Source organism: Canis lupus, chromosome 19, assembly GCF_011100685.1.
Source record: "Canis lupus familiaris isolate Mischka breed German Shepherd chromosome 19, alternate assembly UU_Cfam_GSD_1.0, whole genome shotgun sequence".
Lineage (NCBI taxonomy): Eukaryota > Metazoa > Chordata > Mammalia > Carnivora > Canidae > Canis > Canis lupus.
In genome coordinates, this window is record NC_049240.1 from 39,400,490 (window position 1) to 39,426,857 (window position 26,368).

The 26,368-nt window shown below is 34.6% G+C and overlaps 1 protein-coding gene across 22 annotated transcripts in view; it reads left to right on the forward strand.

The window, feature by feature from the left end:
• Nucleotides 1-26,368, forward strand: part of RAB3GAP1 (RAB3 GTPase activating protein catalytic subunit 1) — a 144,474-nt gene that overhangs the window by 54,649 nt on the left and 63,457 nt on the right. For all 22 annotated transcript variants that reach the window (XR_005374204.1, XR_005374206.1, XR_005374205.1 and 19 more), the window contains 10 exons: nt 90-158; nt 1,691-1,764; nt 3,897-3,989; nt 4,440-4,609; nt 6,639-6,728; nt 8,489-8,661; nt 10,063-10,117; nt 10,364-10,723; nt 16,725-16,862; nt 20,395-20,622. Coding sequence is in view for 10 of the 22 variants with exons in the window: in XM_038565070.1 (XP_038420998.1) it covers nt 90-158; nt 1,691-1,764; nt 3,897-3,989; nt 4,440-4,609; nt 6,639-6,728; nt 8,489-8,661; nt 10,063-10,117; nt 10,364-10,723; nt 16,725-16,862; nt 20,395-20,622 (1,450 nt within the window). In the remaining 12 variants the exon portion in view is untranslated. The remainder of the gene's footprint in view (nt 1-89; nt 159-1,690; nt 1,765-3,896; nt 3,990-4,439; nt 4,610-6,638; nt 6,729-8,488; nt 8,662-10,062; nt 10,118-10,363; nt 10,724-16,724; nt 16,863-20,394; nt 20,623-26,368) is intronic.

Consider the following 26,368-nt stretch of genomic DNA (forward strand, 5'->3'; position numbering starts at 1 on the left):
TATAATACATTTCTAGAAGTAGAATTGCTAAGTCAGAGGATATACATACAATATTAGAGCTTTTGGATATGTTTTATGTTTTATTTTAGTGAACTCCATTTAGCAACTACATGGCCTCACCTGACTGAAGGTATCATTGTGGATAATGATGTTTATTCGTAAGTATGTTAAGAGTAGCATATTGAGATTCAAATATTTCAGTAGAATAAATGAACTGCTGAGTGGTTAGCAACTTTTTATCAGTTTTCTGATTGGTTGATTTTTCTACTTTTAAAGATTGCTTTTTAGACTGATTAAGTGTGTATTAGAGATGTGTTATAAGCTGCTGACCTTGTGGGTATGATCTTTAGTTTGGGGTTAATGAATGATCTCTCTTTTTTTAAGTTGGTATTTTAATTCCAGTTAGTTAACATACAGTGTAATATAATTTCAGATATACAACATAGTAATTCTGCACTTCCATACAGGATCCTGTGCTTATCACAAGTGCATGCCTTAATCCCCATCACCTATTTAACCAATCCCCCTTACCCTGCACAATATGAGTCTGACTTTTGTTTTAGCAAAGATGTCTCTGAGCAGATCCTCTAAGCAGAGATTTGTGCATAATTCTGTTGAACTTTTCTTAGCTAGTTAGAAGTATTTCATGAATTACTTTGAAGAAGTCATGGTCTTTAGAACATGTTGGAGTCATATTTGAACATTAAATGTCATAAATTACAAAATGTCCCAGTCATGTGCTCCTGTGCAATGGAAATAACTCAAAAATTATGGCAAATATTACTTAGGAAGAATGTGGAGAAAGAGGAACACCATTTTAGTACCTTCTCATGCATGATGTAGAATTGTGAGAAGTAGGATACTTTTTTTTGTTGTAATTAAAATAAATAGGTTGTTTTTGCTGGTGGTAAAAGTAACATGAGCTTTCTTAATCAGATAATTTAGATGGATATGAAGAAGAAAATAAGGACTACATGCAATCCTGTTACTTGAAAAATAGCATTTTGAGGTGTATCCTTGTTTTTTTTAATTGAGATATAATTGGCATGTAACATTAGTTTCACATGTACAACATGAGTCAATATTTGCATGGGAAAGTATCTTTTTAAAGTTTAAATTTATATACTTGTCTTATTTAGTATATATCTTTACATATTTAATGCCAATAAATATAGATCTATGTTATTTTTTAAATTGCTGCATAATATTCCATTAAATGGATACATAATAATCTACTTAATTGAGAAAATAGGGCAAATTTGATCTTGTGCAAATTTTATAGTCTGCTTTTACTATTAGTGCTATAAAAAGCCAATTAAGATCATTGTGCATACTAGTTTCTCATTTCTTTTTTATTTTAAAATTATTTGTTTTATTAGATTATCAGTGTACATTGCCTGTTCAGAACTATAATTTTTATATTTGTTTTGATTCTGTTTTGCTTGTGGGTTTTCCTTTTGTACATTTTTGTCTATAAACTTTGATTTCTTAAGATCCATTGATCGATATTTGGGGTTTTTTTTTTTTTTTTAATTTAACCACATGGCCTTATTATCTGAGTAACTGTAAGTTTAAGGGTGGCAAAATGGATTGCTTGTCCTTCATGTAATTAACTAGACTGCATTTTGATAAGTTAATGAGTTGCAGTTTGTCATAATTAGGATCTTATGTTTATTGTTCTTCATTTTAGTGATTTGGATCCTATTCAGGCTCCCCATTGGTCTGTTAGAGTTCGAAAAGCTGATAATCCTCAGTGTTTGCTGGGTAAGACATGCTTACATTACATTCCTTTCCTGAATTTATGTTCTTTCCCCACCAATATGCCCATGTTCCAGATTAGGAAGACTGTGAATGTATTCTTTATACTTTAATTCACCTATCAGAAGGGTACATCTTTTTTTTTTTTTTTTTTTTTTTTTTTTTTACATTTGTGATCTTCTTGGTTAATACCATTAACAAGGAAATCTTTCCCAGGAACAGTGAATCCTAGTAAGTCTTGAATAGCACTGCCAGGATTTCTTGCTTATCTTTTAGTTTTAAGTGGTCTATACCTCAGAATTCTTGCATATTTTCTCATGATCTGAGTTTTATTCTTCCAAGGCTTTTTTTATGTTATTCTCTTTTCTTCTTATGGCAGTTTGCATCTTAGTTTCTGCCTTTTGCCATGCTCTGGACCTGTGATATATGATGAGAAGAACACTGATTTTGACAGTCTAATTAGAGGCCTGTAGAGTTGAACCACATCTCCAAACCTATTTTCTGATAGAGGGAAAGAGGTTTAAGGAATCAAGTGAAATACCACAAATAGAAATACTTTGAAAATGTTAATTTGCCTTTTAGATAATATTATTATATCCCTTGTCTGGCATTATCTTTCTTTTATCATTTGTGTAGATGTATCTCTTTCATGAAGTCTCTGAACCCAGCACCTCAGTGTGTCTTTCCATCTTTTTCTCTCATATTTAGTACATATGACGATATTTCATATCTGTTTTCATACAAGCCGCCTTCACTCCATAGGATACATTATCATTCAGCTAATGGAATTACTGAATATTTATTGATGACAGTCACGATGTGTTTCTCTAAAGTATTATTTTCTTGGGTTCTTTAAAATTTGTCATATGCTATTCATTAAATGCTGATTAACATTTTTTGCTAACTACATAATAGTGAATACAAAGATGTATAAGGTAAAATTCCTGCCATTGGTGTATTTGTCTTGGGTATTAGACAGACAGTAGAAGGTTGGTATAAGGAGTTTGAGAATTGGTTGGACCTTCTTTTAAATCTTAGGTCTGCCAGTTTGAACAAGTTTCGTTAATTTCTTCAAGTCTCCGTAAAATAGAGACAAAAATAGTATATACATAGTTATTGAGATGATCAAATGAGATTATGTGTATGTTTGTATATCACATTTAATACGATGTCTATCATATAGTAAATGCTCAATAGTTTTTGCTTAATCATTGATTTATTAAATTATTAAATTGATTTCTAGTTCCTTATTGTCCCTCATCTACAGATTTCCATGATAATTGCAGAGGACCTAAGAGTTTGAAATATTCTCATTTTAAGTTACTGTTCCATGATCCCACCCTATCTCTTTTGACTTTTTATGCTTATATATTAAAGGATGCTGTAGTCATATATAATTAACTAGAATCATGTAATTTATTTGATTGAATTACAGGATTATCTTACTTTTCCGAAGAAGTCCAGAAAGTGTTCTAGATTTATTCAGAACTAGTTGATGAATTCTAAAACTTAGATGTACTTGCTCTCTTGTATTATCTAATAGTTTTAGTAATGATAGTTCCTCCTAAACTTTATTTCTTTCTATAAACATCTCATTGCAGTTCTTTAGAAGATATCAAACCTTTTCCCCTTATGATGACATGAAGCATACCATAAATATGCAGCTGAAGCTAACATAACTTTATGCTACATGATTCTTAATCCTCCAGAAATATATCTTCAGAATTTCTTTTTAATTTTAATTTTTTTTAATGGACCCAATTCTAGAAGGGTGGCAGTTAGGGTGGCACTGTGTGCATATAGTAATATTCTTGTTACTTCTGCAACTCATTGAGAACAGATATTAGTCTTCTTTAGGCACATAGTGCTTAATATTACAAGGTACAGTTTTCCTTTCATTCTAGAAGGAATCCTAAGAAAAAATTTTTTTTAATATCCTGGGACATGGAGAGAAGGGAAGAACAAGGCTACCTTTGTAATAGGATTAATTTTTGTCTTGGGTAGAAAAACTGAGTGGTTTCTTTTTCTACTATATCTTATTTATAGCTTTTATGAAAAGAAGTGTACTTACTTTAGTTTGTAGGACTGATGTCTTTTAGTTAAGTGTCAAAAATGAGTAACATTTTTTTTTTATTTAGGTGATTTTGTCACTGAATTTTTTAAAATTTGCCGTCGAAAGGAGTCAACTGATGAGATTCTTGGTCGATCCACATTTGAGGAAGAAGGGAGAGGTGACCTACTTTCCTTTTTTTTTAAGTTACTCTCAAATGTCTAACCCCTTTTGGGGGCATTTTCCCAGTAACTTTTCATCTATTTTCACAGTTGAATTAAGTTGGAAAAGCAAATTTTGATAGACTAGACTGCTACCATCTCTTTTCTGGCTATACCCTGAGCTTAAAATACTAAGCACATTTAATACATTCTTTTTACCAAAAATGTAAGATATTTTGAAAAGTGGGGTTTTAGAGGTTTATTTTTGAACTTCTAGAGAAAAATAATTTGTGTTATACCTTTGTCATTATGAATGCATGTAAAGCTGAATGTATGTATTAAAATTTTATAGTTCTGAGACCATGTAACACTAGTGAAAAGAGTGACTAAAATATTTTACGCGATCAGTGGTTTACTCTTCACTTTAAGGTTGGTGATATAATTTGTATTCGTTTCTATTCTTTTTATAGAAATTGCTGATATAACTCATGCTTTGTCAAAGTTGACAGAGCCGGCACCAGTTCCAATTCATAAATTATCAGTTTCAAATATGGTACACACTGCAAAGAAGAAAATACGAAAACACAGAGGTGTAGAAGAGTCACCACTGAATAATGATGTCCTCAATACTATTCTGTTGGTAACTAAATGTAGTGTCTTTTTATGTCTGTATGCATACTCATTTATTCATTATCTGTTTAGTGCCTTCTATGTGGCAAGCACTGGATTGGGAATATAAAATGAGTAAAACAAAGTCTTCATGTTCAGAGAATTCCCACTAGCTTAATGGAAAGAAGGAAAGGAAACTGTAGTTACAATACCATGTTGCAAGGGAGAAGTCTGGCAAGTTGGCTGTGAGAACACAGCAGAGGGTGCATCTCTCTATCTAGGCACTGGGGATCAGGAAGGGTGTCATAAAGAGGGGTACTTGAGTTGCATCTTGAAGAGGTTTTAGAAACAGGAACAGCAGAGCTATGAGAGAACATATTTGGTATATTGTACGGTGCTTCCCAGGGAGTGGCTGGGGACAAGGCTGGAGAGGTAGCAAGTAACCTGCTCTGCTGAAACACTGGGCTTCATCTTGCAGTTTAATATTATTTTGAGCAGAAGGTCAACATCAGAACTGTATTTTTGCAAACTTCATTTCACAAAAGTCTAGGGAAGGTTTTATAGTAAGTATTAGAAGGAGCTAAGGTGTCTCCTAGGTATAGAATGATGGAATAAGCCCAGCCTGGGAACCACATACACTAGGGTTAATCCTTACTATATTATATTGAGTAAGTCACTTAATTTCAGTTTTGTCATCTGCCTGGCATATAATAATAGGTCTCTGATAAATGATAGCTGTTCTTACTATAATTATAGTTATAATCATATTTCTGGCAATTCATGCATTCAGATAATCTTGGGAACAACCTTTGAGTAGTGCAGTGAAAAGAATACTGGACTTGCAAACTTGATGTTAATTTCACCCCAGCCATTAAACTGAAAAAGAATCAGATTTTCAGCTGGTATATCTGTAAGGAGGCAGTAATAGTTACCTTATACAGTGGTTTTTAGATTAGGATATTGTTTGTAAACGTACCTAGTCGTGGGAGGTGGTACAGAGTAGTTCCTCTAAATTTGAAAAAATCTCCTGTGCATGTTCTGTAACATGTGGCAAAGTATGCATGGTAAAAGGAATCACAAGTCAGTAGTACCACAAAACACTTAGGAAGAAGAGTGATAAAAGGACTGAGAATAAATGTCTTTTTTTTTTTTTTTTTTTAAGATTTTATTTGTTTATTCATGAGAGACCCAGAGACACAGTCAGAGGGAGAAGTAGGCTCCCTGGAGGGAATCTGATGTGGGTCTTGATCCCAGGACACTGGGATCATAACCCGTGCCAGAAGGCAGACAACCACTGAGCCACCCAGGTGCTCCAAGAATAAATTTCTGCAAGAGAAGGCCCCTTCTTTTTTTTTTTTTTTTCAGGCCCCAATGCAGAGCCTGACCCACAACCAAGATAGAGGTCAAGACCTGAACTGAGATTAAGAGTCAGATTCTTAACTGACTGAGCCACCCAGGCGCCCTGGGAAAGGCCCCTTCTTAATATATATCTTTAGAGATTTTATTCTAGTTGTATAGCTCGGTTGTGATATGCACTGAATTTTTTCTTCTTTTAACATTACTACAAACACATAATAAACAGAAACCATGTAGAAAAGATAAACTAGTCATTACAGGTTTAGACTACTTCCCACCTTCTAGGGGTATTATAAAGTTACGGTCTTAAATGTCATATTCTTAATATTTTTTATATGAAAACCTGTGATCTATATAACTTGATAGAGCCTTGTAACATATGGGTGTTTAAAATTTTTCTCTTGCTTTGTCTGATACTTAGAAATTTAATGACCTTGGATCATAGTGAAGAGGTTTTGCTTTTACATTGGTTAGCTTACAAAACAAGCTGGTTTTAAGAAAAATCTCCGATTTCTAAAATCAATGAAACTATTTCCAGAGAAAAACATAAAATGTTTGATATTTTATTGGCCAACTGGCCAGTATAATAAGCACATTTCTACTGTTTTAATAGCAAAACCATTAAAAAATGGAGTTTATATGAGTTATAAATAACAAAGTAGGAAATTTGATTGAAATGTGGTTATTTTTTTCTTGTCTCTAAGTTCTTATTCCCTGATGCTGCTTCTGAGAAACCGTTAGATGGAAGTTCTTCCACAGACAGCAATAATCCTCTATCAGAGAGTGAAGAATATGTAAGTTGGAATTTAATATTAAGATATTTAAAATGCTTTGAATTTATTTTTATTTTTTTAAAGATTTTATTTATTTATTTATTTATTTATTTATTTACTTATTTATTTATTTATTTATTTATTTATGAGAAGAACAGAGAGAGAGCAGCAGAGACAGAGGCAGAGGGAGAAGCAGGCTCCATGCAAGGAACCCGATGTGGGACTCCATCCCATGACTGTGGGTTCACGACCTGAGCCAAAGGCAGATGCTCAACTGCTGAGCCACCCAGGCATCCCAAAATGCATTGAATCTAAGGGGTTGCTGTATTGCTAGATTAGTAGCATAAGGACCTTTTAAATTTTTTATTTTATTTAAAAAATATATTTGAGAGAGAGCCTTTGTGCACACTCTTGTGAATGGGGCTGGGAGGGGGGGGGACAGTGGGGGACAGAGGAAGAGAGAATCCTCAGTCAGACTTCCTGCTGAGCATGGAGCCCTATGTAAGGCTTCAGCCTAGGACCCTGAAGTCAAAAAATCAAGAGTTGGCCCTTTACCGACTGAGCCACCCAGGTGCCCCAAGGATCTTTTTACTTTAAAAATCACCTTATGAAAATTTGAGTAGAGCTCATGGCCTCCACTCAAATTATATGACCTGTTGTACCTAGTCATAGATATGTATTTTGGGTAGCAAGAACTTTTCTGGAAACAGTGAAAAAGTAGGTATATTGTGCATGATTGTAGGATTTCCCTCATTTTAGGCTTTTTGTAAAATTATCAGATTGATGTTTTGCAATAGATTCTTCTCTGTTTCAAAACTAGACAGTGAGTGGAAAACTTTAATGAAGTAAAATGTGTAAAATGAAGTAAAATTTTCATGTATTCCTTATCCAAGTCTTTAACAAATTGAGAAATGAGATGTTTAAAAGAGATAAATCCAACTATTTTCAGTAGTTACTGTTGGGAAGTAGGATTTCATGAAATGAGGAAAAGCAGAAGCTATATATTTTCAGTTTATACAGTTCTAATTTTATGTTTCTAATTTTGATAAGTGTATACTTATTTATAATTGAAAATTTTTATCTTTTAAAGACCTTATTTGAGAGAGTGAGCACAAGCAAGGGGAGCAGCAGAGGAAGAAACTGACTCCCCGTTGATCAGGGAGCCCAATGTGGGGGGTTGATTTTAGAACCCTGAGATCATGATCCGAGCTGAAGGCAACTGCTTAGCTGACTGAGCCACACAGGTGCCCCTAATGAAAAGTTTTTTATTTTATTTATTTATTTTTATTTATTTATTTTTTTAAAGGTTTTATTTATTCATGAGAGACACAGAGAGAGAGAGAGAGAGAGGGAGGCAGAGACACAGGCAGAGGGAGAAGCAGGCTCCATGCCGGGAGCCCGATGCGGGATTCGATCCCAGGACCCTGGAGTCACGCCCTCAGCCGAAGGTGGCGCTAAACCACTAAGCCACCCAGGGATCCCCTGAAAAGTTTTTTAAAACAACACATTTGGAGTACATCTTGAAGATTCCACAGAAGAAATTGAAAGTTCTAACTTTAGGTTTTCTAAACTATAGCCTCAGTTTTTTGATCCTTGCAGATATTTTGAAAACATGGGGCTACCTAAGAACAATTTAGGCAGTAATGTATTAGACATTTGATAAAAGTTGGTTTGGAAGGATAGGTTAATTTTAGTATTAAAATTCCTCCACACAATTATTGATTATACCTGTAAATATGTTATTAACAAGTTTTGCTTTGTTTTTGCTTTGTTAAATTCAGAATCTCTACAATCAGTTCAAATCTGCACCATCTGACAGTTTAACATACAAATTGGCTTTGTGTCTTTGTATGATCAATTTCTACCATGGAGGATTGAAAGGAGTGGCACATCTCTGGCAGGAATTTGTTCTTGAAATGCGTTTCAGATGGGAAAACAACTTTCTCATTCCAGGGTAATAATTTCAATTTCTGTTTGTATATGTAGGTTTTTGTTTGTTAGCATAATTAGTCTTTTGACCCATTAATTCTCATCTTCAAAGAACTCTGCCCTAAGAAAGTGGTAAGAAACTTTGGGCATGATTTATATTCAGAGTGTTCATTGTAGCAGATTTATAATAGGGTAAAAAAGGTGAAGCAACCTAAGTACCAAACATAAAAGAATGACGTCAATCATGATATATGTCCACAGTGAAAGTTACGGATTTTTTACAAGTTTTTTCTTTTTTCAGGAATCTTTAATAACAAAAAAATGATCATAATATTTGGAGTAAGTAGAATGTTGTGTATAACAAGTGCTTTCAGTTTTGCTGATCTATATTTATAGAAAAATAATTGGGAAGAAATAAAGCCAAATGTTAACATTTGACGTGTGTGAATTTATATTTTTTATTTTTTTTATTTTTTTTATTTTTATGATAGTCACAGAGAGAGAGAGAGAGGCAGAGACACAGGCAGAGGGAGAAGCAGGCTCCATGCACCGGGAGCCCGATGTGGGGATTCGATCCCGGGTCTCCAGGATCGCGCCCTGGGCCAAAGGCAGGCGCCAAACCGCTGCGCCACCCAGGGATCCCGTGAATTTATATTTTTATTTTGTTCTTTATACATTTGTATATTTTCTGAGCCTTCTGTAGTGAATGTAAAATTTTTATAGTTGAAGAGGAAACATTTTTAGAGTTTATAAGTTCAGATATTCAATATTACTTGTAATTTTTTTGTAGAATGTATGTTGATGTTTCACTTAATGAAATAGAAGAGTTTAGTTACCATATATTTCAATATTTCCTGGGTTACTGCTGATCTACATATACTAAAGCAGAATTATGATACAAGTAATATAAAATGGAGGTTGAGCCAAAAATATTTACTTTAATGTCATTTGCCAGTCTCTGCTTAGCTGGATTGTCTTTTGGCTGATTTTGGGGAATTTAGTGGTTTAGGACTAGAGGCATGTCAGGCTCCCCTTGGCAAAAGAGAGGTGGAAATAATGTTTTTTTACATTGAGAATTCACTATAATAATTGAGAACTGAGTATGTAATCTGTTTTGTATGATACGAAATACTGTATGCTAGCTACTTCCAGGGTTGGATTTAGGGACATTTTTTCATTTTAAGTTCTGTTAACCTGAGAGCTATTACTAGTTTCCTATTATACTTTAAAAAATATATTTGCTATTGATGGACTTGGAAGAGAAAATAAATTTTGGTGTTTTAGTTTTATTTGCTCCATCTCAGTTATCTTATATGTTGAAATCTAGATTTAATTTCTTATCAAACGGCTAAAATTTATGGTAGCATAAGAGATTTGCATATCTGAAGCCATTTTACTAAAACTTTCCCACTACTTTATTTGATAGATTAACAAGTGGACCCCCAGACCTAAGATGTTGTTTACTACATCAGAAACTACAGGTAAGGATTTCCCAATGATAGTATCTAAATACGGTCTCAATCTAATTGGAGTTTATTCTAATACTAAATGTAATAATGGATTATAGGCTCTTCTAATGTGCTGCTGTAGTTTACTTGTGGTCACTGTCATTCACAACAGGGTCCAGGGAAGGGGGTGGACAAGGCAAATTAAATATTGAAGAGGTGGATAGATTTTTACTTTACTGTAACTAATTTAAATATAAATGTTACTTCTCTTTTCTTAAGATGCTAAATTGTTGTATTGAAAGAAAGAAGGCCCGTGATGAGGGGAGAAAAACAAATACTTCAGAAATATACCCAGGGGATACTGGAAAAGCTGGAGACCAGCTGGGGCCAGATAATCTAAAAGACATGGATAAGGAAAAGGGAGAGATAGGAAAATCTTGGGATTCTTGGAGTGACAGTGAAGAAGAATTTTTTGAATGCCTAAGTGATACCGAAGAACTTAAGGGAAATGGACAAGAGAGTGGCAAGAAAGGAGGACCTAAGGAGGTGGCAAGTTTAAAACCAGAAGGACGACTACATCAGCATGGAAAACTCACACTGCTACATAATGGAGAACCTCTCTACATTCCAGTGACCCAGGTAGGATATCAACTGGCTCTTTAAGTTTTAGTTGTTTGGGTTTTTAAAAAATACTTTATTTATTTATTCATGAGACACACAGAGGCAGAGACACAGATTGGGGGAGAAGCTTCTTAGTTTTTAGCAAATAAAACTAAAACACCAAAATTCATTTTATCTTCTGAGTCCATCAACAGGAAATATATTTTTCAGTCAATATAGGACTCAATCCTAGGATTCCGAGATCATGACCTGAGCCACAGGCAGATAGATGATGGTCAACCACTGAGCTACCCAGGTGCCCTGGATTTTAGTTGTTTTTATTTTGTTGTTTATTATATCTTCATTCGAGTAGGAAACAATTGCTTCGGGTAGGAGTTATTCTTTAAATAATCTATGTTGGGATCCCTGGGTGCCGCAGCGGTTTAGCGCCTGCCTTTGGCCCGGGGCGTGATCCTGGAGACCCGGGATTGAATCCCATGTCGGGCTCCCTGCATGGAGCCTGCTTCTCTCTCTCTGTGACTATCATGAATAAATAAATAAAAAAAATCTTTAAAAAAAAAAAATCTATGTTCAAAGATCTGAGATTTGTAATATAAATAAACTATTGGGTCTTTCAAGTATTACTCTTCTGAAATTGAGAAAAGTTTTGGTAGATAGTAGTTCATCATGGTTAAGGTGATCTGTTATTTCTTAAAATGAGTGGTGAGTACACAGCTGTTTAAAAGACAAAATCCAAAAATAGAGAAAGAACAAAAGTAAAAATTCTTTCATTTATATTAGTTTTATCTGTTCAAAAATATAGTTGGAAACCAGTTTACACCATTAGGAAGGAGAACATCAACAACTTGACACCTAAGGAAGAGCAGTAGTTTTGTTGTTTTTGCATAAGTAATATGTGAATATGTTTTATTGTGAAAAATTCAGTCTAGAAAAAGTAAAAGCCACTACCCATTAATTCCACTCTCATTTCTAGAGGTAATCATCATTGTGATTGATTTGGGTTATATTTTCTTATGTCTGTTACTGTACATTGATATTCATACATGTATATACATATGATACATAGTTTTGTAGATTTTTGGTTTTTTGTTTAAGATTTTATTTATTTTAGAGAGAGAGAGAGAGAGCATGGTGGGGAGGGGCAGAAGGAGAGAGAGTCTTAAGCAGGCTTTACTCACTCAGCTCAGTCCCACGACCTTGAGGTCACAACCAGAACTGAAACCAAGAGTTGGAAGCTCAACCGACTGTGCCACCAGGAGTCTCTTTTTTGTTTGTTTTTAAATTTGTGCGTTGGTGTACAACTTGTTTAACCACGATGTCTTGGAGATCTTTCTATGATATTACATGTAGATCTACTTTATTCCTTTTTAATTGCTGTCTTACATTCTATGTCATAGAAGAGCCATAGTTTATTTAACCATTCCCTTCTTAATGCACAGTATATGTCATTTGCTAGTTTTTGCTATTACACGCTACAGTATAAATTCTTGTAGTTTTTCTCATATTGTGTGTTCACATTTGAATGTTTCTTAAGAAAGTAAGAAATGGATTTGCTGGATAAGCAGATGTACAAAATTCCTGTTCACAAAGGCTGTACCTATTTTACCTTCTGGTCAGTGGTTAAATATATAGGAATAAGGGAATACTGTACTTAGCTTTCCTTTCTCACTTTCTTCTTCACACAAGGCTGCATTGAGTGCCTAATGTATGCCAATCACTGATCTAGAACTTGGGAATTTAGCAGTAAAGCAAATGGCACGGTCTCTCACTCATGGAACTTCTATTCATATTTTATTTAATTTTTTATAAACAATTGGATATTATCAGTCATATACATTTTTATCAATATATGGACAAAAGTAGTATCTCAGTGTCTTAGATTGTTTTCCCTGATTTTTGATGAACTTAAGCATCATTCAGTATGTTTATTGGGCATTTTTTCTTTGACTTGCTTATCATTTTTCCTTTAGCTTACTGACCTGTTCTTATTGATTTATATTAGTCCTTCATATTTTAGGTATAAATCCTTTGTTAAATATATTGTACATGTTTTCTCCTAGTCATTTAAAAGACATTTATTTGCTGGTTTATTGATTTTTAAACTATATATAAAGTACACAGATCTTAAGTATACAGCTTGGTGAATTTTCTCATATTTAAAAATTCAGGTAGCTACCATCTAGGTCAAAGTATGGAAAATTCCCATCATCCTAGAACAGTACTGATCAATAGAACTTTTTGTGAAATAGAAATGAACGTTTTCTGTCTCTCCAGTCCAGTATTATAGCCATTACCCATTTGTGGCCATTGAGTGCTTGAAATGTGGCTAATGCAACTGAGGAACTGAATTTCTTCTTTTAATAGATTCATTTAAATCTAAATAGCCAGGTGTATTGGATAGCATAGCCCAATACTCCCCTCCAGGTAACTTTTTTTCTAACTTTTTTCACCATAGGTTAGTTTTGGAATTATGGAATTAAGGAAATTATATTCTGCTTACTCTTTGGTGTATAAATGGAATCCTACATTTCCTTCTCTTGCATTGAACTTTTTTAAACTACCATATGTGAGATTCATCCATGTTGTTATATAAATCTTATTTGTGTATTTTTTACTCCTTTGATGTGAAATGCCACAATTTGCTTATCAATTCACCTGCTAATGGAATTTGAATTGTTTATAGTTTGAGCTATTACAAATACATGAGCATTCTTGTAAGTATCTTTTGGTGAACTTAGGCACTCATTTTCTTTTGTGTGTGTGTTTGTGTTTTTTTAAAGATTTTATTTATTTATTCATGAGCGACACGGAGAGGCAGAGACACAGGGAGAGAGAGAAGCAGGCTCCATACAGGGAGCCTGACATGAGACTCGATGCTGGGACTGCAGGATCACACCCTGGGCCGAAGGCAGCATTAAACTGCTGAGCCACCTGGGCTGCCCTTTTTCCAAGTTTTAATTAACAGTATTCATTATTTTTAGATTACTAGTTGCATATATGTTGTCCTGGTTTGATTGGGTTGATGAAGAGTCCAAGAAAGTTATTCTGGAAGCTCAATCTTTATTTTTTTCAAAAAGCTATACACACCTCTTTCATTTTATTTTATATATATTTTCATTTTTAAAATATTTTATTTATTCATGAGAGACAGAGAGTCAGAGACATAGGCAAAGGGAGAAGCAGGAACTTGGTGTAGGACTCGATCCCAGGACCCTGGGATCTTGCCTTGAGCTAAAGGCAGACGCTCAACCACTGAGCCACCCAGGTGCCCCCACCTCATTCATTTTAGATGCTTCATTTTCTACATTCAAATTTATTATCTAAATCTTGAATAATTTAAAGTTATTTTTTTCTCAACATGCATCCTATGTATTTAAAAATTCATTTTTATATCTTACATTTAGACAAATCAGGCAGATTTTTAGTCTATTTTACTTTCTTTAAGTTAATCATACTTGAATTATAATCATTGTATATGTATATGTACTTAAATAAAATGGTTGGAATTCAAAATGATTCCAGTTGAAACACTTAAAATTTCACACGTTAGAAGTTAGCTTTAAATGTGCCATTAATCAATTGCCCGCTTTATATACACAAAAATAAGACTCTATGTAGATCCTTGCTCCATAAGAATTTAAGCACAGTTTCATATTTCTTTCATGTAAACTTAGTTCAATCTAGAATTTATGTCTAGGAAAAGCTTAGACTTTACCTAGTGTTTCTAGAGCCAGGCCTAGAAGAGAAACCTGTGGAGAATCTGTTAGAGCAAGAGTCCTTAACCAGTAGATTGAACCAAACTAGTAGTTCTCAAAGTCAGCTTCAGGTAGATGTTTGAGATTCTCTCTTCAGTTTGACATGTGGTAGTTTTGCAACTTGATTTTGAGTAAGGCACTTATCTCTTTATCTCAGTTTCGTCAGTTGTAAAATGCTCTGACCTCAGTGATCACATGGCGTCATGTATATGATAAAGCTTTGGGCATATTTAGAAGTGGTAGATTTGAAAGTGTATGGTCCTTGGCTACTTGCTGCTTATATTCCTCTTAGTCATGTTCTTCTTTACTTATAGTTGGCCTGAGATTTCCAGGTAGGAGGGTTATCAGCATCTTTTCAGTGTCCTGTTCCTTTCCTGTCATCCTGAGATTTCAGGGCTATAGGAAAATGAAAAGTAGCTCCTTCCTAGTGAAAAGACTGAAAGCCTCTGCTCTTGTCACCTCTTTATTGGGGGTTTATCTAATTTTTAAATTTGTGATATTTTTATATCAGTGTGAAGCTTATAATTAAAACCTAAATATTTTGTCTCTAATTGGTAGCATTTATTGAGTATGTGCCAGGACTTTTTTCTTGACAAGAAAGTCACAGAAAGTTTGTGTGCCCAAAGACACAGCGCTGGGATTCAAACACATGCACCTTGTTTCTAGAGCCCAAGCTCTTAACTATTGTGTCATATTGCCTTATTGTTATTCAACTCTATCAGTGTGAGACTTTAAGCATGATGCGTGTTCATTGTACAGAAAAGGAAACAAAAACTCATAATTCCATAATCCACAGATAATCACTATTAGAGCAGTTCCTTTCCATTTTTCCTGTATTAAACAATTTTCCTATCACTATACATTCAAGTTCTTTCCAATTCTCAGACTATTCTAAGTAATGCTATAGTGCTATTTCTAGAAGTAGATGATTGGGTCAGAGGGCATGATCATAAATGCCAGTATTGATTTCCAGATTGTCATCTAGAAAAGCTTATACATTATATTCTCTTCAACAGTGTATGAAAGTGCCCCGTTTAGATTTGTTACAAAAATGAAGATGATAGAAGAAAGTTACTTTTTTTTGTTTGTTGCTCTGTGTTTTGAATACCTTAGCTTTACCATGCTCCTACTTTATTTTTGACCGGTTATTTGTGAAAATTATTTATCTTAACGACAGTGGTTCTCAACTAGGGATTGATTTTTTGCCCCCAGGAATATTTGGTGATGCCTGGGAACATTTTTTATTGTCATGAGGTGGAGTAGTGCTATAGGCATGTAATAGGTAGAGGCCATAGACACTGTTAAACATCCTACAGTGCATAGGACAGCCCACCGCAAAGAATTATCCAGTCTAAAATGTCAGTAGTGCTGAGGCTATAAAACTCTGCTTTATAGTTCTTAAAATCTAGAAGGAAAGTATTTATTGGCAAGATGCACTAAACACTTCTTCTGGGCTTTATCTTATTATCTAGGAATAGAAAAGTCCTTTTTTTTTTTGGCTTTAACAATGAAGCAGGCAAGCTTTCTTTGGTTAGTCTCTAGATTGTTGAGTGCTTCATTTCAAATATAAAATTGAATGGAATCAATTCTTAGAGAACTTTCCTAAGCCCCTTTGAACAGTTTGGAATGTTTTCTGTCACTCTCATAATGATTCTACAGTTATATCTTCCTTTAGATTTGCCTTAGCTTCTTTTTTACCTGGGGTTACCATCAACATCTATAATATCTCTGATTCTTAAAAATCCAAAAACCTCTGGTGGGAATTAATAATTAGAATATCTTTGGAACCTGAACTCAAAGCAGCTTTTCCAACATAAAACTTATTTGGGGTCTTTTAGTTGAAATTCAATTAACTTGCCTTTATTTTAATTTTCATATTTATCAATTTTTTCCTTTTGTGAGTTACAGTAAAAACATGGTTGTAACTAATGATGGCATATATAAACATATCATTAGGACTTCACTTCTTATCATTAATAGGCTGGAAAATGTTCTGTGTACCCAAATTCCTCTTTTATTAATCCTTATCTAGGGAAACATAATGTTAATTGTGGGGAGGGGGATGCTGAGAGTCATATTTATTATTTGTTAATTTTGTATGTAGATTCCAAAAGACTTGTGAATTTCTCTGAATTTTTAAAAATATAGATCTTGTGACTGCTAGAGCTGGTATAATTGTTGTCTTCATTCTATTTTTATAGTTCTGCTTTTTCTAAAAAAAACAAAAAAGCTGTTCATGAGCTTTGTCCTTTTGTGCTTCACAGGAACCAGCACCTATGACAGAAGATCTGCTAGAAGAGCAGTCGGAGGTTCTAGCTAAATTGGGTACATCAGCAGAAGGGGCTCACCTCCGAGCACGCATGCAGAGTGCCTGTCTGCTCTCAGATATGGAATCTTTTAAGGTAGGTCACACTGTCAGAGTTCGGGAGTCTATTTTGAGCTATTCTGGGATGAAGCTGTGAAAGTCACTCTCTAAAGTGGTGTGAAGGCCTGAAATGTCTTTTTTATTAAACGTTTTGGTTTCTCAGTAGTTACAACAACCTACATTTATCTCCTAAAGGTCATAGTCAGACTTGCTTCTTAATTTAAAAAAGAAAGGAACAATCTTTGAATAGTAGTTGAAAGTTGAGAATTGAATCATTTCTGTATATGCATTGGGATGTTTCTCTCTTTTGTGTGTGTTTAAGCTGTGGCTTTTAGGAAACCCTTAGGATTTGACATAAGCTGCGTCATTCAACAAACCTTTTGATTGCCTGCTCTGTGACTTGCACTGTGATTAGATAAGTAGGAAATACAATGTTTATCCTCAGTTATAGTCTATTGAGGTTTTGGAGGGGGATAGGTAAATAATTATGTGATGAGTTCACTTGTGAAGGCAATGTCAAAAAGGTGACTGAGTATGCAGAGTGGGTCATGGAAGGTTTCTCAGAAGAGTCACCATTTAGGATGAGTAGGCATTTGCTACCTGGAGAAGAATATTTAACTTTAATTATAAGGCCTGTATTAGAACATAGAGGATTCAGAGAATGGTGACATTTAGCTTATTAGCTTAAAAACCCAGAGATGAAGAAATTTTATTTTCAAATTACTTATTCTTGAAAGATGAGGTAAAGCCGTGTATATTAAAAACAACAACCACAAAACAACCAAGTAGGTAGTCGGCCTTCCTTGTGCTTCTTGCTGCTACTCTGAACTGTCTCCCTTGCCCATATTTTCCTCCTTGACCTGCTGCTACCTGTGATGGCCTCCATCTCCCCATTCCCTTAGCTTCCAGTCAGTCCTGCTTTTGTGCTCTAATGCCAGCCTAAGTTTGATTTTTTCCAATATAAATACCCTGTGAAAACCTATGTCACTTTTATCTTCCCTGTTAGCAGATTTTAGTGACAGTAAAAGGGAATGCTTTTATTCTCTGCTTATTTCCCCCATCTTTACCAAAAAAAAAAAAAAAAAAAAAAAAAATGTCTTCAGTAAATCTCTTGAGAGGTAGGTACATGTTTTTCATAGAGACTAAAAAGATACGGGAAACCTATGAATTTTGTTCTGCCATGAGACAAGAAAGAGAGACATATTGTTTTAAAACAGATGGTATAGTGGTTAAAGAGAAGACAGTTGGCTCTCAGGGCGTGTGTTAAATCAAAAAGGTAGAAAAGGGTGTATGTGCATAGTGGGACCTCTGCAGCAGCTGTTTTCTTACCTGACCTCTAACTGCCTTCATATTTATCCATCCCTGTCCTGCTACAGCATTCCTTACAGAGACAGCAGAGGAAATTACAAATTGGAACTGTAAAAGGTTTCGTTATAGAAACATTTTGGCTCCTCGTGGGAAGGTTCTGTAAATAATAATGTATATTATTCCAGTACTATATATATAATTCCAACACTACCTCAGCAAAATTGGGTTCATTAGACTCTTTTTAGACTAACTTGAGTACCTACAGATCTCTTAAAACATTGTTTTTTTTAAATATTTATTTATTTATGATAGACATAGAGAGAGAGGCAGAAACACAGGAGGAGGAAGAAGCAGGCTCCATGCCAGGAGCCTAACGTGGGACTCGATCCTGGGACTCCAGGATCGCGCCCTGGGCCAAAGGCAGGCGCTAAACCACTGAGCCACCCAGGGATCCCTTTAAAACATTGTTTTAATGAAAAGATTGTATTTCAAATAACCAGCTTACACATCTGCCTCTGCCTGTGTATCAGTTAATATATTTAAGGAAATATAGTCACTCTAAAATAAACATGCAAAAAATAAAATGAAATAAAATAAAATAAACATGGTTGCCTTTCCCTTTTATATAGGGCTGATTTGTTGTTAGGGGCCCTTAGGAGAGTCTGCAAAGCTTTGGATGAGTGCTGATATGTACTGAGGTACCGACAACTCGGAATTCCAGAAGGACAGGACCTATTCTTGAGCATGCCCTTGGAGTACATATTTGTAATGGTAGAAAGAAGATAAGCCATAGCTGAAGTGAGCCTTGACCCTCTCCTGGTAGCTGTATGTTCAGTCTGGTACAGTATGCCTAGGCAGAAGGAAGAATTTTTGTAGGAAAGGTTTTTTTTTTTTTTTTTTTTTAAACTTCTGTGGTACAGGAGTTCAGTATTATTTTCTTAAATTCATTCTCTTTTCTCAAGGTCTGTCTCAAGTTCCTAAGATGTGTTTATGTGGGTATGGTATTGCCTGATTAATATCCAGATCTTTGTACATGAATCCTGAGTCATGCAGCAATCTTGATCCATTGCTGTTCACAGCATTTTTTTGTTGTCATGATGCCATAGCCCTTAGAAATTTATGTTGACTCTCAGTTAAGGACTTCCTCTGAGTCTTCATCCCTCAGGGGGATTTCTTAAATTGTTAAGGATGGTGAAGCTGATAGCCAGTAAGCTCAATGAGGAGAAAAGGGCAGTTTTGTTCCTCACATTTAAGACTGACTTTCTTATATCCATTTTCATTTTGGTCAGAGGTTAATTTAAAAAAGGAAGAAAATGATCTGCTTATTAGCACTTCCTTGTTAATGTTTATATTACTTAACTATTTTAGGCAATAAAATAGTTCTCAGCAGAAAGTATATGTTGTGGTAGAGAATTTAACCAAAAAGGCATGTGCTTAATGTGTGCACACATCCTTTGAGTGTATGTGTCAATGTGTGTGTATCTAACTCCATCCTTAGTACTCTACTAATACATCACTGGACACTTGGCAAAAAGACCTCCATGCCTTACTAACACTGTGATGCCTCTACTTTTTTTTTTCCAGGCTTGAATGTAGAATTACTTAATGAATTTTGGCATGTATCATCATTAATTCTATAGATTTACCCACTAAATAAAAGTTTAGTTAGTTGGTTTCAGAAACCTGAAAAGCAATAGTTTGAATTCTAATTCCTTACCAGGACAAAAGCAATTTATGTGATGGTAATTTGTTATATAAAGCACAATAATTTGATGACTGAATAGAACATTTCTGAAGTTCACTGATACTTATTGCAGTGCCAGTATTGATTTATTGAGGGAAAAAAACAGTAGAACTTTTCTTTTATTGCATTATTATTCTTTTCATGTTGTGTGTTATTTAATTACTTGACTTGAGCTTATTTGATACTTTTCCTAGTATTGAGTAGTTACTGTCTTATAATTTTAAACTAACTTATATAACTTATAATACACTTAAGAGAATTATTTTCATTTCACATCAATTTTTTATTTCTAAGTTCATCAAATTTTTCTTTTTCTGTAAAATGGAGACAATGAAAGAAAATGCTTTTGGTACTTTGAACATCTGACCTGTTTTAAAGAAAATACCCAAACTCATGTCACATATTAGATTTTGTAAAGATTAGATAAGCATTTTGTGAAAGTATGATTTTGTGAACAGGTTTATCACTAACTGTTGATTTTTATTTGATTCTGCTGAATTTTTTTGCCGTATTTTAGGCAGCTAATCCAGGTTGTTTTCTGGAAGATTTTGTGAGGTGGTACTCACCCCGGGATTATATTGAAGAGGAAGTTGTTGATGAAAAGGGCAACATGGTTCTGAAAGGAGAACTGAGTGCCCGAATGAAGATTCCAAGCAATATGTGGGTAGAAGCCTGGGAAACTGCTAAGCCGATTCCTGCTAGAAGGCAGAGGAGACTTTTTGATGATACACGGGAAGCAGAAAAGGTAACTGAGGTTTGAGTATCTAATACTAGAAAGCTAACTATTGTTCCAGCATTTTAAAAACTCACTATAATAGACGTGAAACCTTTGGATGTACTTGAGAAGTAAAGCATTGAAATTTAATGGGCCTGTTATGTATCTGCTATTCACATTAAAGATTTTAGAAGTAGTTGCAAATAGGCCAGAGAATAAAATGTGTATATATAGAATACTTATCATTGGACTGTCTTATGGCATATGTCAAAAGCCTTAAAGATGGTCACATCTTTTGACCTAGCAGTTCTACCACCAAAAATTTATTAAGAAAATAAGAAATACATTAAGATTTATGTATAAGAGCAAGGTTCAGCAAAGTTTTCTAGTGAAAAAGTAGATACAACAAAAGTTTCTAAGATAAGTCTTCATTCAAAAACTTATGGATAATCATTTGGTGGACTGCTTTGTAATTATTAAACATTTGGAGTTCTGGAGAATAGTGACAGCCATCTGATAAGAAATTGTCCTACACACTCTCCTACCCAGGTCCCCCAAAACTCCATGAAATTAGTAAGAAAATTAATCTATGCCTTCAGCATTACTAAGATACATAGAGACTATAGTGACCTTCAAATTAACTTTGAGAAATAAGCCAAATTTCAGTGGAGTTCCTAGTGCTGTAAGCCTGTGTGCAGAGACTGGGGGCAGGGAGTCTTAAGAAGAGCTGAGGGATATAGAAGACTTAGATGGAGCACAGAGTCACCCCAGAAAGAGAGAACATAACATTAATACTCAGTTCAAAATACTCAGTGCAGGTTTAGCTTAAAGGGATTTGAAGGGGCTTGAAGTGGGGAGGAATATAAGTGGACACTCTGAGAGACACTGCCTTGGGAACAACCAGTTACATAGAGAAGGAATGATATGCCTTTGAGATAAAGGAATGATGGGAAAAAGAATTAAGGGGAAAATTAGGGATCCTGCAGAAACGCAAAAGAAATAAGACCTATCAACCTCCATTGCCCCCACCCCCAATCCATTAAAGAAATGGTACAGAAGAGGGCACTTTTAAACTGTGACATGACTAGGATTAGTAAAGAGCAGACCATATCCATATAAAACTACTGTTTAAAAATAGCAGAAAATGCAGAGTTGATTATTTCAGCTAATGAAAGCATTTCCCAGAAAATTGACCATGATGTGGAAAAAAATTGTAATGTAATACTCCATGAGGTTACATTTCCTCAAACCAGCATGGGGGATATGAAAAATCATATTATCAGAAATACTAAAACTAACAGCTGAAATGGACCAAAAAACCCCACAAAGAAATGAAACCACAACTGATTTACCTCAGGATAGAAGGAGAAGAATAAGATAACCATATCAAAAATAAAGACTAAATTACAAAGGGCCCAAAGGAGAATAGATTTACATTTAAATTTAGTAAAAGGCATCAAGCAAAAGTAGCAAAAGCAGCCAGGAGAACAAAAATGGGTGATGAGCAAAAGGAGTTGAAGAGAAGCTAGTAGAAGTTGAAGGATAGGAAAAGTAAGAATAATATTCATTTTATCCGTCTTTGATGAAGAAAAACCAAAACACTAGAATGGAACTACTATTTGAAACTGCAATCCAAGAAAACTTTCTGGAAATAAAAGAAAACCAGAGTTTGCATATTGAAAGGGCTCGTTCACTGGGTGCAGGGGAAAATCCACCATAAATAATGAACTCCAAAATAAATCACTACAAAACTATTAGAACTTAAATATTTAAAGGAAGAAAGATTCTCAGGACTTTTGGCAAAAGATGAAAATAAGAGGGAAAGAGTGGCTGGTGTCAGATTTCCCAAAAGCAAGGGAACTTTTAAGAAATGTAAGCAAAAAGTACAAACCAAAAATTTATATCTCACTAAGGTGTCCAAATAATCAAAGCTCTAAGAAAATTTTCTCTGAGGTTTTGCACATGCAAATTTTTGTACACATGCACCCTTTTTGAGGAATCCACTAGAGCTGCCCTGTCTAATAGAACTTTCTGTGGTGTTAAAAACATTCTATAGCTGTGATGTCCAAACAACTAGTGGCCATATGTGGATCTAATGAACACTTGAAATGTGGCTAATATACCATAGGAACTGAATTTTTAAATGGCTGCATGTGGCTAGTTGCTGCCTTATTAAACAGCATCGTATAGGAGGATGAACTTGATCTAACCAAAATATAACTGGAGAAACTTTGGCAAAAGACCAATGGTGAGCATTTAATTTTTAGAACTAAGACTAAAACCAGGTGAGGATATGGGTAGAAGAATATGTAAATATTGTGTATTAGGACAAAGTAGAATGCATCTAAAAAGTTGGGACAAAAAACGGAGAGAGAAGAGGGGAAAGTAGAATGAGATCACTGACTTACATAGATAATAGGTGGTAATCAGAGGATACCATTTAAAATTGTCAGACCAGATTATAAAACACTTAAAGGAAAAAAAAAAAACACGTAAAGGGAGGGAATTAAGGGACAGCATAAAAAGTATTACCATGGAGATACCTACTAGAATAAAAATATAAACCTTCAGTACTGGCAGAGTTTTTTTAGAAAGCAAAGAACATACACCAAATAGAGAAACACACATGATAACAATCAAGTACAGGATAGTAAGTTATATAAAACCCAATTCCACTACAAACCAAGGCTTCAGTGATTCAAAAAGGCTACAAAATCAGAATGGATAAAATAAAGATAAGAAATAACAAGTGTTGACAGGATGTGGAGAAAACGGAACCCTCATACACCATTGGTGGGAATGCAAATTAGTACATCCACTGTGGAAAACAGTATGGAGACTCCTCAAAAAACTAATAATAGAATTAACATGCAATCCAGTAATTCCCCTACTGAGTATTTACCCAAAGGAAATGAAATCACTAATTTTAAAAGATGGCATGCAACCCTATGTTTATGTGGCATACTTTTCAACAGCTAAGATATGGAAGCAACCAAGTATCTATTGAGAGATGAATGAGGGATCCCTGGGTGGCGCAGCGGTTTGGCGCCTGCCTTTGGCCCAGGGCGCGATCCTGGAGACCCGGGATCGAATCCCACATCAGGCTCCCGGTGCATGGAGCCTGCTTCTCCCTCTGCCTATGTCTCTGCCTCTCTCTCTCTCTCTCTCTCTCTCTGTGACTATCATAAATAAATAAAAAATTAAAAAAAAAAAAGGAGAGATGAATGAAGAAAGATGATGTTATATATATCTACAGTAGAATACTACTCAGCCATAAAGAATGAACTCTTGCCATTTGCAACAACATGGATGGACCCAGAGGATGTAATGCTGAATGAAATAGGTTAGAGAAAGACAAATACTCATATCATTTCGTGCATATATGGAATTTAAGAAACAAATAAAAAGGAGAGAAAAAAAGCCCTAGATTCTTAACTATAGAGAACAAACTAATGGTTGCCAGAGGAAAGATGGGTAGGATTGAGAGTAAAAGGTTGAAGAGGATTAAGAGTACTTATCTTGATGATTACTGAGGAGTGGATAGAATTGTTGAATCACTATACTGTATACCTAAAACTAATATAACACTGTATGTTAGTTATGCTTAAAAAAACTAATGAAATAAAAAATAAAATACAAAGAATAGAAATAGGATCAGGGTAAGGGGATAGCCAAATTATTCTTTCAGTTTTCTGCCAATGTCTAATTATATAATTAAATTTTATTTTATCACACATACAAAAAGAAGGTCACAAATTAACCCTGGGCAAAGACTTACTAGGTACATGAAAGCAATAAAGAAAGCAGGTGTTATGATCCTAATATGAAATAAAGTATAATTGAAGCAAAAAAGCATTAAATGACACAAAGATTCTTTATAATCTTAACGTGGTATTTCTCAGTGAGGATACAAGATTTGTTAATGTTTACACACTAGATAACACAGTAGCCATCTATAAAAATAGGAAATCATAGGAGAAAGGGGAGAATCAGATTGAAACACACTAATAACAGGATGTTGAACAAATTCCTCTCAGTACAGGACAGTCAAGTAGACAAAACTAAGGAAAGATCTAAACAAGATAATAAGGTTGATCTTTTAAATATATCTCAAACACTACACCTTGACAATAGAGACTGTACCTTCTTTTCACACACACGTGGAAAATTCACAAAAACTGATAGTATATTAGGGCCCAAAGAGACCATCAGCAGGATTCATAATAGAAATATAACCAGTACTATGATGATCTCTGCAATAAAACTAAGAATTAAAAATAATACAACAGCAACAAAAAACTAGGCCTTCTACCTGGAAATATAAAAGCCTTAGTTAACTCTTGGGTAAAGGAGAAATACTAAGATTTCTGAAAAATAATGCAAACACTACACATCTGAACCTCTAAGATATATTTTAGGAGTGATCAAAGGAAAATCCATGGATCTAAATACTTGCATCAAGAAAAAATAAAAGAGGGGCACCTGGGTGGCTCAGTGGTTAAATGTCTGCCTTTGGCTCAGGTCATGATCCCGGGAGTCCTCGGATTGAGTTGCACATCAGGCTTCCTGTAGGGAGCCTCCCTCTGCCTCTCTGTCTACCTCTCTCTCTGTGTTTCTCATGAATAAATAAAAAATCTTTAAAAGAAAAGAAAAATAGAAGAATGAAAATTACTGAATTAATACATTTCTAATTCAAGAAGTTAGAGAAAGAACAAAATAAAACCAAAAGAAAACAAAAGGAAGGCAGAGATAAATATAAAAGTGATGAAGTATAGAAGGAAAAAATGATTAGTCTGCTTTTATTTGAAAAAATAGATATATGGTTGATTGCTTTAATCAGAGAGGGAAAAGCATGTGTATACCAAATAAGAAATGACAAAAAGTGCCAATAACTACTAATATGGAGGAAATAGTAAAAAAAAAAAAAAAAAAAGAAAAGAAAACCAATACTTTGTATGATTCTGTATATAAATTTGTATAAATTTGAAAACCAAATGAAATGGATGCTTAGAAAAATGCAGTATATCAAAAATGCCTAAAGACAGAAAATGTAAACAGACCAGTTTCCATAGAAGAAATAGACACAGTTATCAAGAAATGACCCCATAAAAAACCACCAGGCCTACAGAGGAATTCATCTAAATGTTGAGAGACCAGATATTCCCAGTGCTGCTTAAATTGTTTCAGTATATAGCAGTTGGAGGAAATTTCCCAACATCTTTCTTTTTTAAATTTATTTATTCATGACAGAGAGAGAGAGAGAGAGAGAGAGAGAGAGGCAGAGACACAGGCAGAGAGAGAAGTAGGCTCCATGCAGGAAGCCCGATGTAGGACTCGATCCCAGGTCTCCAGGATCATGCCCTGGGCTAAAGCCGAGGCTAAACCATTGAGCCAGCCAGGCTGCCCACCCCATCTTTTATTAGAAATGTTGACTATAACATTGATCCCTAAGTCTGATAAAAGTAGCATATAAAAAAAAAACATACAGAACAGTAATACTTAAGAAATTGAATGCAAAATCCTAAGTGAACAGATTCTTGCCACTGTAAAAAAAAAAAAAAGTACATGTCAACTGAGTGGAACAACAATTATTTCGAAATTGAGGGTGACACATTAAGGAGGGCACACGATAAGATGAGCACTGGGTGTTATATGTTGGCAGATTGAATTTAAATAAAGTATTTATAAAAAAGGAATCGACAGTAATTTCATTAATAGATTTAAACAGAAAATATATCATTTCCATATATACTGAAAAAGTCTTTGATAAAATTTA